The 18,802-nt window shown below is 38.4% G+C and overlaps 1 protein-coding gene across 1 annotated transcript; it reads right to left on the bottom strand.

Annotated features, from left to right (window-relative positions):
- Nucleotides 1–2,505: 2,505 nt before the first annotated feature.
- CHMP5 (charged multivesicular body protein 5) lies at nt 2,506–18,695 on the bottom strand. The gene is made up of 8 exons (XM_081272453.1): nt 18,548–18,695; nt 17,621–17,725; nt 15,836–15,882; nt 13,287–13,380; nt 13,068–13,139; nt 8,161–8,269; nt 5,802–5,914; nt 2,506–3,192 (listed from the first exon to the last, which is right to left on the bottom strand). Exons 1-8 carry the CDS (start codon nt 18,614–18,616, stop codon nt 3,142–3,144), a joined length of 660 nt encoding a protein of 219 aa, XP_081128579.1. The 5' UTR covers nt 18,617–18,695; the 3' UTR covers nt 2,506–3,141.
- Between the last annotated feature and the right edge of the window lie 107 nt (nt 18,696–18,802).

Here is an 18,802-nt window from a genome sequence, read left to right on the forward strand (position 1 = left end):
CAGAAATGGATGTTAATAGTTCAGACTGTCCATGAAAAATAGATTCAGACTGGTCAGGCACCCTAGGGCATTGGGTGCTACTTTAACTCCCCCCCCCCCCTCAACTTTGGCTACTTTAAGGCCTACCTACCTGAGGAGCTTTTAAAAATCCAAGTATCCATACTGTATCTGGATTTATTATATCAGCAGGCATAGCAGTACATGCCTATAATCCCAACAACACAGGAGGCTGAGGCAGGAGCAAGGTAGAGGCCAACCTAGGCAACTCAATGAAACCCTGTCTTGAACAAAAAAACTAATGAGGACTGGAGAGGAAAACTAAAAAATATGGGAGATAGAAGTAGAAGTGCCACACTTTCACATATCATTCCAGTTTACTGCCCCACTTCTACTAAACTCAGGGCCGACAAATTAAAACTCGAGACTATTTGCACTCAATTCTGCTCTCTAATGATTAACAGGTAACAGCCAGGTGCAGTGGTGCCTACTTGCAATTCCAGCATCTGAGGAGGCTGAAGCAGGAGGATTGCAAGTAGGAGGACAGCCTCAGCAGCTTAGCAAGACCTGCTCTTAAAATAATTTTTTTAAAAAAGGGCTGGGAGTGGGGCTCAGTTGAAGAGACCCTCTGGGTTCAATCCCTAGTACCAAAGGGTGGCAGGTACCAAAAGCCAATAAAATGAAGATTTTTAGGTAGAATGATTGCTCCCTTTAAGACTAATGTAGTATAGCTGGAGAATCAAATATCAACCAATATATGGGTACTATGATTTGAATGTCTTCCCTTGAAATTCAGGTAGAAATCTAGTTTTGTCATTTTAACAGTACTAAGCGTGGGACCTTTAAAGGTTTATTAAGCCACCAGAGCTTTGCCTTCATGAATGAATTAAGTCTGTTATGATGGGAGTGGTTTGGTAGTTTGCCCTTCTGTTTACTCTCTCTCTCATGCTCTTGCCATGTAATGCTTTCCTCCATGTTATGATGCAGCAAGAAGGCCCTCACCAGATCCACTCCCTGGATCTTGGAATTCCTAGCCTCTGGAACTGTGAGTCAAACAAACTTCTATTGTTTATAATTTTATCCAGTCTGTGGTATCTTGTTATAGCAGAAAACAGATTAAGACAATGGGACTTGGCTAACATAACAAGGAATAAAGGAGGAATGTTTTCTAAGAGTGAACCCTAAGACAATGAGCTTAATTTGGCTGTTAGATTTTAGGCAGTGTGGGGGATTTAAATGAACAAGCCCAGAATTGAAAATAAGAAATCAAGGTTAGTTAGTGACAGTTATAGTTGAAATCTAGTTGAGAATTCTCAAAGAGTATTTAAGATTGATATTCTTTTCTGTCAAAATTAAACCTAAAGTCTGAGTTTCCTAATATGTAACAAAAATGTGTTGGCAGTAATCTAAAACGTGATTGAAATGTAGCCATTTTGAGCCCTGCCATCAAATTTCCCTTTGTCCTTTGTCTTCAGATTACAATGCCTATAGTATAGTAGGTGATCCAATCATAACTATAGCCTTTCCCCTTCCCCTCACCAATTAAAAATTAGTCAATCATGTAGATTATAACCCCAACCTCCTATCAGATCAAGAGGCAGTGCTGCATTAGGGATAATAACCTAGGCAGACTTCTTGCCTAGTGTGCTTGCTTGTCAGAAATTTTGGTAGCACACCTTCTGCAGAAGTAAAATTTACCTTGCTAACTAATTTTTGGGTACATGTCTGATTTCTTTGGCAACCCGACATTCTTAACAAGTATAGATTAGAATTATAATGGAAGAAATATTTAAGGGGCTGAGAAAGAGAAGTCCATTGAAGAGAAAAGTGTCCAGAGGAGAACTCAGAGAAACCAAGAAAGATCTCAAGAAAGTAATAATGAATATTGTAATGTTTGCTCCCAGTGGAGACTTCTTAAGAGTGTGATATCAGTGGGAGTAGGAGAGTTACATAAATATTTTGTCCCTACCTATAACTAACAGTGAACTTTTGAAGAGAGGTACTGACTGGTTTTAGTATTACTTGAGCTGGCATAGAGATTTCTATAGAACTAGTGTTCAATAAATGTTTATTAGTTTGATCTACAGACATGTAAAAAATTGGTACACATAGCACTGTGTACCCAGTCATACTAGAGGGGAAATGCTGTTGGTGAGAGGTTGAGTGAGGAAGGATTGTTAAAGACTCTAAAATCAGGCAGGATTTGGACTTGCCATAGCACTCCAGGCACCCTGTAAGAAAAGAATGAAGCCCCCACTTTTTTTTAATTATTAATAATCCCTCATATGAGAATATAGCACACTGCAGTTAACAGAGTAGTTATGACCATTATCTCAATTAAGCACAATTTTACTAATAAGGAAATAGAAATTTACAAAAGTCAAGTAGACTTAGTAGGTAGCAGATAGTATACCCACGGCCATTGCTCTTATCTTTGTACCACAATGCTATTGATTAAATTTGGTTTCTGTAGTGGAGCCCTTAGGCTGAAGTGATATTGAAATTATATCCTTTTGAAAAATATTTATTGAGTATAAATAAATGTCCTATACATTAAATATCAAGAAATATTCATTATTGATTACAAGTCAGGCTGTAATACTGAGGGAACGACAAAGTCAAAATATCCACTTATGATACTGTATCGACAATTCCATTCCAACACTGGACACATGATTTGCTCACAAGACACAACAAAACCTATAAAAAGAGCCATTACTTTGAGCCACCTATATGCCACAATAGAAATGGTTTTGAATCATAATATGAACAGTCTCAATAATCTCAAATTCACTTCATCAATTTATCAGGTCATGTTGAGACTGTAGAGTTACACTGTCACAAAATTTAAGATTTCATATCCTTGGTTTTATTTCAAATTGTTATTAATGAGTGAAAATGAGTCATACAAAAGCCAAAGATACTTTTAAGTTAATCTTTCATAAGAGAAAAAGAATCAAATTTTAGTATAAGAAAGCTTCCCCAAGCAATGAATTTCTTAACGGAAAAAAAATAAAAGAGCAGTGTAATTAACCTTTCCTTCAAAGAAGGGAAAGGAACTTAAATCTGTTATGGAAAATCTGGATATATTTCCTAGTCCCACAATATGTGTTTATTTTTCATGTGTACTTGAATGATGAAAGTCTATGAAGCAGGTATCTGTGGCAATCCAAATTCATCCACCAGGACTCCATCCTGTGAAAAAGAATCAAGGTTTAGTGCCACTATTTTTCACTTGATAAAAATGATTATAAACACTAAGTAGCCAAAACTCATTTCTAAGCATTTAATCAATCAAAACCAAAATCCCACTTAGAAGCCAATAATGAAGCTTTTTATGAGGTTTTAAGGCAGGGATCAGGAGGGCATGATGAACTAGGTAAAGTTTTTTGTTTTTGTTTTTGTTTTTCCGGGGATTGAACCCAGGGACACTTAACCATTGAGCCACATCCCAGCCCTTTTTTATATTTTTATTTAGAGACAGGGTCTCACTGAGTTGCTGAGGCTAGTTTTGAACTCACAATCCTCCTGCCTCAGCCTCCTAAGCTGCTGAGATTGCAGGCGTGTGCCACTGTGATGGGCTCCAGGAAAAGAATTAGAAAGGATCTAAAGGGATAATCCTTTATAAGGTATAGGAATCATGAAAGAGGAAGAAAGGTAAATATAAGAATAAATCTAAAAATAGAAAAAGGGGCTAGGTCCAGTGGTGTGCACTTGTAGTTGCAGCTACTCCAAAGGCTTAGGCAAGACAACTTGAGCCCACAAGTTCTAGACTAGCTTGGGCAACAAAGCAAGACCCCATCTCAAAAAACAAAACAAAACAAAAAATATCAAAACAGGAGAAAGGGGGGTTGGAAATGTCAGGAGGAAAGGCTGAGGAGTCAGTCCTTGTCTCTAGATTTGAATTTTCACTCTGATCTCTAAAGTGGATCAATACTTTTGGCCTCCCATATTCTTGAATGGGCAATGCCCTTACACAGACAAGCAGTCACTTCTATACCATACTTTACTACAAAATCACAGGCAGAGATACCTTATCATCTAAGAAACCCTACCCCACAGCACATTTAACTTCGGAATCTGACCTTCTAAAAGTGGAAATAACATAGATGACTTGTAACTACTGAATTAAAAAGGTGGGCTATGGTAGCATTCACAAAGATTATTTCAGGCAGGGGTACAGCTCAGTGGTAGGAGTGCCTGCCTAGCACTGTGAGGTCCTGGGTTTGATGCCTATACTACAAACAACAACAAACTATTTTAGGAATGCTGAAAAAAAAGCAACCTATGCTCCTGAGTGGCCAAAGAGGTGGGTGTAGGTTAGGGTTGAATGGGGTGGGCAGTAGAGATAGGTATGACTCCCTCATGGAGAAAGGAGGAGTACAACTGGGAAAGATGGACAGTCACAGAAACCAGCTATAAGGGACATAGGAAATTACCTGCTCCCCACCCTTTGCTCCCCACTATTACAAGTGGAAAACATGATGAGGTTCCTAGAGAAGACATGAATTTCTAATTTGCTTAAAATCGCACGGTGAATAAAGGCAGACAAGTAATTTTGTCAATTACTTGTGTATTCAATGTGTGTATTGGGGGATCAAATACGAGAGCTATAAATGTCCAGTGGCAACAAAAATTATAACACATAACATTAGAAACTAAGAAGGAGTATATAAGATTTCATAAGCAGTAAAATAATATACTTATAATAATGTCAACCATGTAGATTTAGACAGGGCTTTAAGTTTGCAAAATCCTTTATATACAATATTTAAATTTTCTGCACAATAATTTTGTGAAATGTTTGCAATTATCTTCATCTTACACATGCAAGAAACGGATAAGCTCAAGACAGCTAAAAGATCTGTCATTCTTCCAGATAGCCTGATTTTTTCCACTTTGTTGAATTAGAATCTTTCAGCATTATTCTTTTGAATTATTCCTGCTATGCTGCTCAGGCTGGCCCTTGAACTCACAATCTTGCCTCAGCTTCCTGAGTAGTTAGCTGGGTTATAGGTATGCACTGCCACATTCAGCTTACACTGTTTTATACTTAAAATTATTAACCTCTTGTTTAAAAATTCCATTCAATAACTAACTAGTGTTTTTGGAGAGATGGACTTTCTTTTACACTGCTGCCTAGCAAGGCTCATGCAAGTGCTGCTGCTAAGTTATCAGGAAAAGTCTAGAATCTGGGTTGGAGATGGGAGTGTAGCTCAGTGACAGGGCACTTGCTTAGCATCAACAAGGCCCTGGGTTTGATCTCCAGAATCACAAAACTAAAAAACAAACTGAGTTGGGCATGTAGCTCAGTAGTAGAGAGAGCATTTACCTAGCATGGGCAAGGCTCTGGGTTCAGTCCCCAGCACCACACACAAACAAAAAAGTCTAGAATCTATAAATGGTACCCAGTGCTAGCTCACAACAAGAGTGATTATGTGCATTATAGAAATTGTCTCTGGGGCTGGGGTTGTGGTTCAGTGGTAGCGTACTTGCCTAGCACATGTGAGGCACTGGGTTCGATCCTCAGCACCACATAAAAAAACATCTACAACTAAAAAATAAATATTAAAAAAAAAAAAAAAGAAATTGTCTCTGTATAGAGACACTTCTGGTCTCACTGGCACTATTTTGCAGCCTGTATGTTGTGTTAAGTAGGAAAACTGAGCTTTCAAGGGTTTCCAAAATAATGACCAGGACTTTCTTTTCTTGTTCTAACTTAAGACTACCTTTCGTATTCCCAGACTGATGGGCATAAAACCTTTTCTATGTTGTATAGAAATATAAGCAGAAAAGGATTTCACCTTGTTTTTTGTGTCAGTGGGAACACCCTCTGGAATTGCAGGTGCAGATGCTGCTTCATCCAAGTAAGAACTATCTTCATCAGCCAGAAGCTCATCACCCAGTGCATCCAGCTCTGAAATTTAAATAGTCAACATTAAAAAAAAAAAAAGTAAGAAAATTGACAGCTGTTTAAAATTTAGTGAAATGATTTGCAATAACATGAAAATTTAAATACAAAGGGAAAAGGATTACTCCTCGCCCCCGCAAATCCTAAAATTCAAGAATACAAAATAAAAGATGAAGATTACAAGAAACTTTCAGGAAAACTAATATGGTAAAATCTATGAAAAGCAAAAAGGAAAAAATAAAACAACCATTTCTCCACAAACTTGTAGGGTTTCCCTTTTTTAGGGGAGGGGGTACTGGTGATTGAACCCAGACGCACTTTACCATTGAGTTACATACCCAGTACCCACCTCACCCCGCTTTTTGCGGGTGTACCAGGGATTGAACTCAGGGGCATTCAACTACTGAGCCAGATCCCCAGCCCTATATTGTATTTTATTTAGAGACAGGGTCTCACCGAGTTGTTCAGTGCCTTACTTTTGCTGAAACTGACTTTGAACTTGTGATCCTCTTGCCTCATCCTCCCGAGCCACTAGGATTACAGGTGTGCACCACTGTGCCTGGCCCCCAGCCTTTTTATTTACTTTTTAAAAATTTCTCTCTCATTAATTGTTGGACTTGAAAAGAAAGTAGTGAAAGGAGGCATAAGATTGTTGTATATTGTGTGACCATTATACGAAATCAGGGTCTAGAACTGTCTATGGTGAAAGAATTGGAAATAGGAGATTTTTTTTGGAAACTAGGGACTGAACCTGGGGGTGCTTAACCACTGAGCCCATCCCCAGACCTTTATATTTTTTAAAATTTGAGACAGGGTCTCACTAATTGCTTTATTGCCTCACTAAACTGCTTAGAACGGCTTTAAACTTGAGATCTGCTGAGAGCCATTGCCAAGTAGGAATGACGCATCGAAATTTCCTTGCCAGCGTACCCAATGTTGCTTAGAGGAAGGACTCATGGAAATGGACTTGCCTTGGACATTTGCTGTGACTCTGCATGTATGTTTGAGAAAGGTGACCCTGCTCAAGGACCAGGGTGGATCCGGGTTTAGGGCGGTTCCAGGTTTAAGGTGTACCCTGCAGGGAATAGGGTGTATCCTGCTGCCTCAGGCAGCCCCATCCTTGAGTTCCCGTTGAGTTCTCGTGGGATTCAGAAAGTATTTGGGATTCAAAGCCTGGTGGAGTACGTGAATTTTGGGGCAGAACTTGGATTTCCCCAGAACGTGTTTGTAGAGGGCCGGTGTGAGTTCGGGAATAAAGAATTGCTGTTTGAATCTACAAAGCTGTGAGTGGCTCGTGATTCTGTGCCCAGCCAGACTGCGGCAGAGATCCTCATGAGTTGCAGGGATTAGAGGTATGCGCCTCCATGCCTGGCTAGCCAGAAAGAATGACAATAGTAGGTAGAGACTCATCAGCGGAAAATCAAGAGGGGGGTGGCAGGGATGAATGCAAGAAAGAAAAAGGATCTAGGCAAAAATAGAACATGGAGAGAGAGAGAAAAAAAAAAAAACCAGTAACATGACAGGGAAATCATGCCATAGAAAATCTAGTATATAGTGGTTCTTTAATATACCTAGTTTCATCTTTCATACAATTATAATGATAGCTTCTAGACTTTTCCCCCTAAAGGCACTTAACATTCTTCTCATTTTTTAAGTCCCATGCCTGTCCCTAACTAGTAAGCATGCTACATGCTCTCACAGTATCTCCTTCCTCCTAATAGTGTGTGCCCTTATAACTAATTGATTACTTGAAGCAGGCAGTTTATATTTCTCCCAGTGTTAGTGGAGAAGCTTCATGAATGGAGAGATCATATTTGTTTTCTTCAATACTGAATCCCTAGCACCTAGCCCAGTGCCTGACTCATGGTAGATGCTCACTAAGTATTTGCCAACTATTAGTTCTTAATTTACTTTGCTATTCCGAGGGAGTCGATTCCAAGTAGGAAAATGGGGAGTCGATTCCAAGTAGGAAAATGGGGAGAACAAAATTAAAATGAAAATAGCAAGGAAAGGTTAAGCTGAGGACACTGATAGTTGTACCATGTCGGCTTTTGCTGGACTTTCCTTCAGTCTCACCGGTGTTGCTGGTGGAGTATGCAAGTCTAATGCAGGTGCCTCATAAGTTCTTTGCCCAGAGACTAACTCTTAGAGAATCCAGATAGAAATTTTTACTAGTATTTGGAGAGAGATTCCAGGAAGTTGTTCCTTTCAGATTCTAAAGCTATATATACATTGCTTGTCTTATAACTTACCTGCTTCCAGGTCATCTTCATCTAATTCTGGGGTGCCGTAGCTACGACTTAGTGCTTCTTGAATTTCATTTGCATCTTCCATCATATCCTCTAGCTGGTCTTGTAAATCCTACAGAAATATATATGATGGGGTTTTTATTCACTTTTCATTATGTTCCTCTAAGTATTCTCTTTTCTTGCATTCTTCTTTGAATCTTAGAATTAAGTAATTTTTGAAAAGACAATGTACATAAAAATGCCAAGTAACATAAATAGTTCTTAACAATTGTTAGTTCACCTCCCTAAACCCACCCTTGACTAGTAACTGCTTTTTTTAGATGATAAGCAAGTAGAGCCTCTAAAGGACAGGTTTGACTAAAGTCTGAATGCCTCCTCTTACTTTTTTTTAGTGCTGATGTATTGAACCTAGTGCCTAGTACATACTAAACATACCCTCTACCACAGATCTATAGCCAAGGCCCCTGAATGTCCCTTCTAATTAAAAGTATGAGAAAGAATGCATAAAGAGAATTATTTAAAAATCAGAAGCCCAGCCAGTTGTGGTGGTGCACGCCTGTAATCCCAGCAGCTTGGGAGGCGGTGATAGGAGGATCATGAGTTCAAAGCCAGCCTCAGCAACAGTGAGGCGCTAAACAACTCAGTAAGACCCTGTCACTAAAACACAAAATAGGGCTCAGGATGTGGCTCAGTGGCTGAGTGCTCCTGAGTTCAGTCCCTGGTACCACCTCCCTTGCAAAAAAATCAGAAGCCCAAAGATTTCCCCTAATAATTACTGCAACCGTCACGAACCTTATAATCCTCTTTCTATTTTTGGTGGTAAAATATGATCTTAGAAATAAAGAATTAAGTTTGTGGGGGGCTGGAGTTGTACCTCAGTAGTAGAGCGCTTGCTTAGCTTGTTGGAGGCACTAGGTTTGGTTCGCAGCAGTGAATATAAATAAATAAAATAAAGGCCCGTTAACAACTAAAAAAATATTTAAAAAAAAAGAATCAAATTTGTGATCTTGCATTAATTTTTTTCAGGGGGCTCATAGAAAATTTGTGATCTTGCATTAACTTTTACAGGGGGCTCAAAAAAAGCAGTTACTAGTCAAGGGCAGGTTTAGGGAGGTGAACTAACAATTGTTAAGAACTATTTATGTTACTTGGCATTTTTATGTACATTGTCTTTTCAAAAATTACTTAATTCTAAGATTCAAAGAAGAATGCAAGAAAAGAGAATACTTAGAGGAAAATAAAACATGAAAACTTGTTCATTAGCTCCTTTCTATTATATAAAGTTTTACTTGAATCATTAAATCAAGAAACATCTAGTGTATCAACACTTTTTTTTGAGTCAGCCAAAACCAGACTGCACTGGTAGGGAAAGGAGGCAATAACAAAAACGAATGGTGCAAAAAGTTGTACTGGGCCACCTTGGATAGGAAAACAGAGGTGGAATCAGGATAGGCTTGACATCTGACATTAGGCTGGTGAAGAAAATTGACTGAGGGCATAAACCATCTGTAAATGATCTACTAATACTTAACTAGGAGACTACTATACCGCCAGAAATAGTGTGAAATCAATCTGAGAAGTAGCATGGCATATGAAAGTCAGTTTAGATAAAATGGTTAGAAGCATAGACCCTAGAGTCAGAAATACCCAAATTCAAATTCATTATTACTTAATGAAAAGCAATGTCTCTAAGATTTTATTTTGGGGCTGGGGATGTGGCTCAAGCGGTAGCGCGCTCGCCTGGTGTGCGTGCGGCCCGGGTTCGATCCTCAGCACCACATACCAACAAAGATGTTGTGTCCGCCGAGAACTAAAAAATAAATATTAAAAATTTTCTCTCTCTCTCTCTTAAAAAAAAAAAAAGATTTTATTTCCTCTTTCATAATGGGATTATTTAAAAAATATTTATTTTTTTAGGTGTAGATGGACACAACACAATACCTTTATTTTTATGTGGTGCTGAGGATCGAACCCAGGCCCTGCCTGTGCTAGGCGAGCACTCTATTGCTGAGCCACAATCCCAGCCCCCAAATTGGGATTATTAAGAGTCATATCTCACAGGGCTACTGTAGGGATTCATTGCAATAATACTTGGGAAACACCTAATATATTTTTTCTTTTATGTTCAGGATGTGCAGAATAACAATATGTTCTTCTTTTCTTTTTGGGACGGGTGGAGGGCAGGGTGTACCTGGGGTTGAACTCAGGGGCACTCAACCACCAAACCACATCCCCAGCCCTATTTTGTATTTTATGTAGGTCTCACTGAGTTGTTTAGAGCCTCACTTTTGCTGAGGCTGGCTTTGAACTCATGATTCTCCTGTCTCAGCCTCCCAAGGTGCTGGGATTATAGGTGTGTGCCACTGCAATATGCTCTTCTTAAACTGCATTCCACAGAGAGGGGAACAGACTAGTGTTGATAATGCCAAAGGTCCAAATCAACACCATTTATTCTTCAGAATTTATAGAGCAATGCAACACACTTGAAAATTTCTTCTTGGCTTTCTGGTTTGTTTTTCCATATAAAAATGAAAGTAAAATAGAGGAAAAATTTTTTAAAGAAAAAGCTTTGCTTTTCTCCATTTCCAAGCTCCAAATAAAACACTGTGCTATACTTAGTAAAACATTCTTCTACATAGAGAAGCAGTGACTGAAACAATAATTAAAAGAAAGCAAAGCCAGGTGTGATAGTGCATGCCTGTCATCTCAGCAATTTAGTGAAACCCTGTCTCAAATAAAAAGTAAATAAATAAAAAGGACTGAGGATGTAGTTCAATGGCAAAGTACCCCTGTGTTAAATTCCCAGTACCAAAAAATAAATAAATAGGAATGAAAATACTATCAGAATAAGCTAATCAAATCATGTTTTAACATTATACATGTCAAGACAAGTCCCCCCAAATAATTTATGAGATGATTTTTAGCAATAGACTCTAGGATAGACATGGGGAAAAAACCCATCACACAGCCAGGTATGGTGGTGCACTCCCAGTGGCTTGGGAGGCTGAGGCAGGAAGATCACAGAAGTTCAAAGTCAGCCTCAGCAACTTAGCATGGCCCTCAGTACCTTAAAAAGAACTTGTCTCAAAATAAAAAAAAAAAATTAAAAAGGGGTGGAGATGTGGCTCAGTGGTTAAATGCTTCTGGGTTCAATCCCTGGTACAAATTTTTTTTTTTTAAATTGATAGCACTAAACTATAAAGAACTTTGATGCACTGATGTACAGAAACTAAAATGTGAAAGGGATTTAAAAAAAACAACTCCTTCCTCCGCAAGGCAAAATAAAAAATGAGAGCAACTGAACAATGAAAATGTTTTACAAGTAAAATATTTGGAAAAATAAATCAAAGAAATTCAAAATATATAGCCTTGTCAAAAGACACATTTACATATACTCCCAAGCTAAGCTCTTTACTAGTCATGCTGGCAATCTATAAGGGGACAGAAAAAGGATAATTAGGTGAGGGAGACAGATAGACAACCACAGATGAAAGATGGAGAGACACAGAAAAAAACTTAGAATGACCAAAGTTTCTCTTTTGTTCCTATTAAATAGTTATTTATTTATTTATTTTAACCCAGGGGTGCTTTACCACTGAATTACATCTTTTATTTTTTATTTCTTTAATTTTGAGACAGAGTCTTGCTAAGTTGCTTAGGCTCTCACTAAGTTACTGGGGCTGGCCTTGAATTGCAATCCTCCTGCCTTAGCCTCCCAAGTTGCTGGAATTACAGGTGTGCACCACCATGCACCTTCATGCCTGGCCATATTAAATAGTTCTAATTAAAACAAGAAGCCCTAAAAGTAGAAAATAAAATAGCATTTTATATTCTGTTACCAAATGGTATTATACAAATAAGACAAGCATTTACAGAACATTTTCTCAGTGAATTTCCAGAAAAATATCATGAACCTGAACTTCATGTAAGTAGAAACTTGTGGACCGTTTGAAACGGTTAAGGGCAGTCTAAAGGGTACTGGAAAGAAGTAGGACAGAGGAGGAATGCTTTCCCTCTGAAAGACTGGAACTGCCAGAGAATATCTACGTGGAGGCAGTAAAATGCCTAGGACATAGTAACTGCTCACTCAAACACTGTTAGAATGGGGCAGTAATGCTGCTTCTCCTTTAACAGACTCCTATTCATCCACTCATCTACCATCAAATACTTTCTGGGCTCCAACTATGGCCAAACATTGTTCTAGACACTGCAGATACAATAGTGAACAAAATCAAGTCCCTGCCAAAAGGGGAAAAGACATTCTGGTCAAAAGGTAAAGGTAAAGAACACTATTACACATGCAGAAAAAAAGCCTCTTTCTTCCCTTAAGTCACCACTCCCTCCCTCTGCTATCTATCTTGCCATCTGGGCTGTTCACTTGACAGTTGAGTGCAGCCAGGCTTGAGGGCACAAAACCTAATCCCAAAAAGACATGTTCACATTAAGGAACTAATGACTTATTAAAATGTGAAGAGACTTACTGCAAAGGAAACCAAATCTATTCCAGAAATTGTATTCAGCACTTTATACACATATATTCATTTAACCTTTATGACAATACTGGGACATAGGCAGTAATGTTGCAACTTCACAACTGAAGAAACAAACTAAAACTATTTGAGTTGTAAGTAACTACTGGATGCTTATTATGTACCAGGCATTGTGTGAGTAGATAGACTTTCTCAATTATTTCACCTGCATAGTAACTGTATGTAGTATTAGAATATTTATAATAATAAGGAAACTAAAAACTTGGTATCATTTCCTTAAGTTATTCTATTAGGAAATGGCAGACCTAAGATTACAATCCATTTCAATCCCTTTTCTGTCCTATGCCCATCACATAAGCATTCATTTGGATCCTTTCAAAAACTAATATACATTCTTGTAGAAGCTAGTATATATCTCACCTCAATCTGGTCAATTTTCACTTCCTTGTATGCCTTCTTCATTTCCTTTACTCCCAGTTTCATAGCGTCAACCTAAAAAAAAAAAAAAGTAGAACAAAACCCAGTGTCTTAACTATCTTTTAAAAACTATGAGAAACGAAACAAAACGAAACATAAACAGGGAAAAGAGCTTAAGAGTAAAACAATAAAATCACACAAAACAAGGTGATTTGGGATTACCGTAGTTTTGGTATCCTTCAGTGACTGGATGGTGTAATTGGCTTGTTCCATGTTAAAGGACTGTTGGGCGAGGTTGTCCCGCTGTTGCTCATACCTTTTTTTAGAGTCAATTGAGAAATGTAAAAAATGAATCAGATAGAAATTCTCAGGAAGAAAGTATTCCTAACACTATGATCTTAAAAGAAAAGATTTGGTGGGATCAAAATGCTTAAAAATTGATCTCTAAGATATACAGGGGCACAAATAGTTATTCATAATGCCCTATTTCTAAGCTGTTTGATGTGTGTGCACGTTTATTTAATTTTCTACGTAATAGATATTTTGTATATGACAGAGATATGCCCTTAACATTTTAGGAGAGAGAATTTATATTATTATTGTAAATTAGTGGTTTGATGTGCTGGTACTGTTTTTACCTAATTTATAATTCATATTGAAAAAAATAGGACTATTAAAAAAAATGGATCCCTCCAGTCATTTCTTTTTGCATGCATTTTAGTTATAACACTATTTTCTATTTAATATGATAGCATTTGCTTTATCCAGTGTTACTATATATCTTAAAATGTGTGTTCATAATTATTTCCTATGAGTTGGGTGTGGTCATTCCAATGACTTGGGAAGGGTGAGGCAGGAAGATTGCAAGTTCAAAGCCAGCTTCACAATCAATTAAAAAAAAAAAAAAAAAGCCAGCTTCAGCAACTTAGTGAGGTTCTAGGCAACTGAACAAGACCTTGTCTTAAAATAAAACAATAAAAGGATTGGGGATGTGACTCAGTGGTCTAGCACCCCTGGATTCAACCCCTGGCACCAAAAAAAAATTTTCCTATGATAAATTCTCAGAAGTAGATCTCTTAGAGCAAAGGCAAGCCTGTTTTTGAGGTTCTTCATACATGTAGCTAAATGTTTTTCCAATAGACTAAATTCCTTGAGGATATTTTATTAATCTTGTACCCATAATTAGGTTGTCCAACTAACTTAATATCTGATGTTTAAGATATTTCATTAAAATAAAGTTTTATATCAAACTGATACCACCTCAAAGACTTATGTCACTATGGTCTTTATACAGTATTTGTAACTATCCAATCAGAAGGAAATTTGTTAATTCATGGGGCAGGCAAAAGGAAGAAGAGTATGACTCTATTATTAAGTTTCATCCCCTGAGCATGGTGGTGCACACCCATAATTCAAGCAACTGAGGAGCTAAGGCAGGAGGATTAAGTTTGAGGCCAGCCTCAGCAACTTAGTAAGACCCTCTCTCAAAATTTAAAAAAAGGACAAGGGAAGAAATGGTCAAAATGCCCCTGAATTCAATTTCCAGGATGGGGGAAAAAAAATACATAGACACACACACACACACACACACACACACACACACACGTATATAAAGTTTAAAAGGACAGGGAAATGCCTGAAATATAACATTAAGTAGAAAAGGATGACTTATATAATCCTACGTAGTTTCAGTTTTCCTCTAAAAAATTATATGCACACATGCCATGTATACACAAAGAGAGACTAGAAGACATTATTAGCATTCTATTATTTTCATTAATAGAAATCTAAGTAAATATTCTTTCTTCTGCTCATGTTATGTATTTTCCAAGTTTCTAAATGAACACATATTCCTTTTATAACAAAAAACAAAACTTCCATTATAGTTTTCCTTTCAAATGTAATCTAAAAAGAAGAAGATGGCATCTAACGTGTGATATGTCACTTTAAAATTGCAGGCATGGTGGCTCATGCCTGGAATCCCAGTGATTTCGTAGGCTGAAGCGAGAGGATCCCAAGTTGGAGGCCAACCTTAGCAATTTAGTGAGACCCTGTCTTAAAATGCCCCTGAGTTCAAATCCCAGTACCAAATAAACAAAAATTGGAATAAAAGATATCAAAAAAAATTTCTGGTTCCCTGTTAGCTGATTATGTCTGATATCTACAACTCTGCAAACAATTTCATCAGCTGAACAGTCCACAGTAAAAAACCAAAGATACTACTTGGGTTCTGCTCAAATTCTGTGATACAGTCACTTAAAACAAAAAAATAAAAAGACTTTTCAATCTATTTTGGTGAGAGGAAACAAATAGTCAGCATTCCTATCTTTATAAACAAACAAAACCAAAAAAAGGCATCCTAACTAAATAATGGTAGAACTTTACAGGTCTGGTCAGGCCAAATTAATAGTCATTAGCCACATACAGCTACTTAAAGTATTAAAATTAAATAAAATTAAAACTTCAGTTCCTGAGTCATACTAGCCTAGTCATATTTCAAGTGCCCACAGCCACATGAGACTAATAATTACTGAACTGGACACACAGATATGGAACTTCTCTATCATAACAAAAAGTTTTATTTAGACCACGTTACAACAGATGTTGCTGAATAAGTAAAGGCGAAACCCAAGCTAACCATATTTAATTATATGTCAATAAAGCTTGTAATTAAATAAAGAATGCCTTGAAAAATGGTATGAAACCTGAAGGAATAGAAAACCATTTTGATTAAACCTGCTAAAGAGTAGGAGATTATGTACATAACTTACATCCGCTTTTGCTTTAAAACCCGCAAGGCTTTCTGCTTGACCATATTCTAAGGAGAAAAACAGATTTAATAAAAACAAAGTGGAAAACATATACATGGCAAAAAAAAAATCTCCAAGAATTGGAGGTGTATCTCAGTGATGGACTGCTTGCCTAGCTTGCTTGAGGCCCTGGGTTGATCTCTAGCACCAAAATATACCGGCTCCTAAATTTTGTACTTCTCCCAAGCACTGATATTGTTCACTCTCCAAGTCTTTGCATTCCACATCTCTATATCCTGAACTACTTTCTCTTTCCCTAATATATATTAACTCAACCTCCAATTTGAACAGCATCCTTTTTTATTGGGTGGGGAGGGCAGTACTAGGGATTGAACCCAGGGCCTGGTCCATGCTAGGCAAAAGCTCTACCACTGAGCTACATTACCAGCCCCATTCTGTATATGCAGTTGCCTTAGGGAGATTCCCCACTTGAATATCCTGCTATCAAATTAAATGGAACATGCCCAAACTCTTCAATCTTATGTTGGAAATAACTAACAGTAGTACATGCCTGTGATCCTAGGCACAGTGGTACATGCCTGTGATCCCAGCAACTTGGGAGGCTAAGGCAGGAGGATGGCAAGTTTGAGGCCAACCTCAGCAATTTAGCAAGGCATAAGCAACTCTGCCAGAGCCTATCTCAAAATAAAAAATAAAAAGGGTTAGGGATGTAGCTCAGAGGTAAAGCTCCTGGGTTCATCTCCAGTACCAAAAAAAAAAAAAAAAAAAAGGAAAGAAAGAAAGAAAAAGAGAGCCACCAACCTCTCTCTTCTCGAGATTGAGAAACTTTAATCAACCTTATCTTTCCTCTCTCTGTTGTCTCCTCAGAGAGTCATCAGTGTTACTGATTTTCAGACTCACTCTCAAACTGACTCATTTTACATTATTCTCATGACTACCTACCTGGTTTGGGCTTTCACCTCCTGAAGTGTAGACGAGCTTTCCTACTTCTATTTTTCAGTCTACACCATTATCTAAGGTGACTGGGAAAAGCCTTCCCTTTCTATACTGTTCCATTTATCAATTTATTTGTCTCCTCCAATGAGGAAGGAAGAACAGATATTACCTCATGGAAGATAATAACTAACATTTATTAAGTGCTACTAAGTTCTAGATATAGTGCTGTACAGGTCTTATGAATCATCTCATTTAATTCTCATACAATAAAGTATCATTATCCCCATTTACAATAGCAAAACTGAGGTTCAGTGATGCCCTGGTTTACCTAATTAATAAGTTATAGAACTAGAAAACCCAGATAGTTCTATATCCATAGTGTATTCTTTTAAACACAATATTCTATGTTACTACTAACACAAGAAAACAAGTGACTTTATCAAGGTCACAGCAGGTAGTAATAGTGACAGTATTAGAACATTGGTCCCACATGCCAAGTTCTGTCCTTTTTCCAGCATGCCACTCCTTAACCAGATTATTATTCCTACTTACCCTGACCAACCTGGCAACTCACTGATCCTCAGCATAGATCAGTGGAATATGTGAATTCCTACTTACATGCTTCTGGACATATGATCAACAACTCTCCTCTAGATCAAATGCCAGCCTCCCTCTCATATCTATCCACAAAATCTCCCTGAAGAACATACTTTCACATGTGTTTTCTATTTACCAGACTCTGAGCATCTCTTTGTATCCTTCACCAGCCCCTACAACCAGATGCTATTTCTACAGGTGCTCAAATTAGGCTGTCACAGTATCTTATGTGGCAGTTGCCAACTACCTTACCTTTGCAGGACCCTCTCTCATCTTTTTTATTTGATCCTTATACTTCACTAGCTCAGCATCCAATCGGGAAATCTTCTTGTCAATGGATTCTGCTCGGCTGTCCACCTTGGAGGAATATATAAAATGAAGTGGTAGTTATTGCAGTATACTTACACAGGAAGGGGCAGGAGGAGGAAAGTGGAGAAAGAAAAACAAAGGGAAGCATATGGTGAGGGGTGGAAAACAGTAGTACACTGGGCAGGGTATGATTCCCAGTTGGAAACCTTGCGGGGACGCTTTTATAAGATACTCCAATCCCCTCTATTCTGATATACCAGGTCCCCCCCCTGAAGTGTGTTGGGGTAGAAAAACAATTTGAGAATCACTGGGATGAATTGAGATTTCCCTGGAATCATAGACTAGTCAGGCTGGGGGTTCAACAAGGAGGTGCATGAAATAAGCCAATGCCCATTAGACACCAGCTAAGACTAATCTAATGCCACCCACTAGGTCAGAAATGATGGCCTAATCTGAGGAGTCAGGGTTCTGAATTTTTGTATTACTGAGGTCCAGCTATGTAATTTATCAACAGAGAAAAGACCCGTGTCATGAGAAGGGATGGAAAAGGGGTAAAATATCGGTCTGGACGAGGTGAAAAGGGTGTATGGGCCTAAGGCAGGTTGGGGTGAAGGAACCAAGGGGAGATCAAGTGGACCGGGCAATGGCATCAGGATGGGTTGAGAGCAGGAAGAGCGAGACAGTGATGGGATTACAGAATTCCTGGTTTGTGGAGTGAGAGGAAAGACTTGGGAAAAAAGGATGAAAGGACGATGTAGGTATGGAGAGGTCCAGCTTCGGAATGGGGTGGAGTAGGAGCCAGGAGCAGGGATGGGAGGGGTAGGGAATGTCAAAGGTCCTAAGACTACTTTTACATGATCAGATGCCCACCGTGCCAATGCAGTCGGTCAGGCTGGGCGGCGGAGCCTTGGGTTTCGCTTTCCCGAAGAATCGATTCATCTTGGGCGGCCGCGAAGAACCCAAACACTAGAAGAAAATCAAAAACGGAAGCGAAGTCAGCCTCGCTTCGACTTCCGGTTCTTCCATGCGCAAGCGCAGTGTTCCTGACCCTTTTTCCGAGTTTTCAGCTCCGCCTTCCCCGAGAGGAATTCAGAGCTTTGGAAGGGGTGGGGAGGAAACTGCAGG

This window comes from Spermophilus citellus, assembly GCF_964194105.1.
Source record: "Spermophilus citellus genome assembly, chromosome: 2".
In the NCBI taxonomy this organism is placed as follows: Eukaryota; Metazoa; Chordata; class Mammalia; order Rodentia; family Sciuridae; genus Spermophilus; species Spermophilus citellus.

What these genes read in the sequence shown, in the direction of transcription:
- CHMP5 (XM_081272453.1), bottom strand. Translation starts at nt 18,616, where the DNA reads ATGAATCGATTCTTCGGGAAAGCGAAACCCAAGGCTCCGCCGCCCAGC. An exon ending in TGAAGGATACCAAAACTACG is followed by an intron (nt 13,140 to 13,286) that starts GTAATCCCAAAT and finishes TTTTTTTTTTAG; the next exon opens with GTTGACGCTATGAAACTGGG. An exon ending in CCACTGACACAAAAAACAAG is followed by an intron (nt 3,193 to 5,801) that starts GTGAAATCCTTT and finishes TCTTTTTCACAG; the next exon opens with GATGGAGTCCTGGTGGATGA.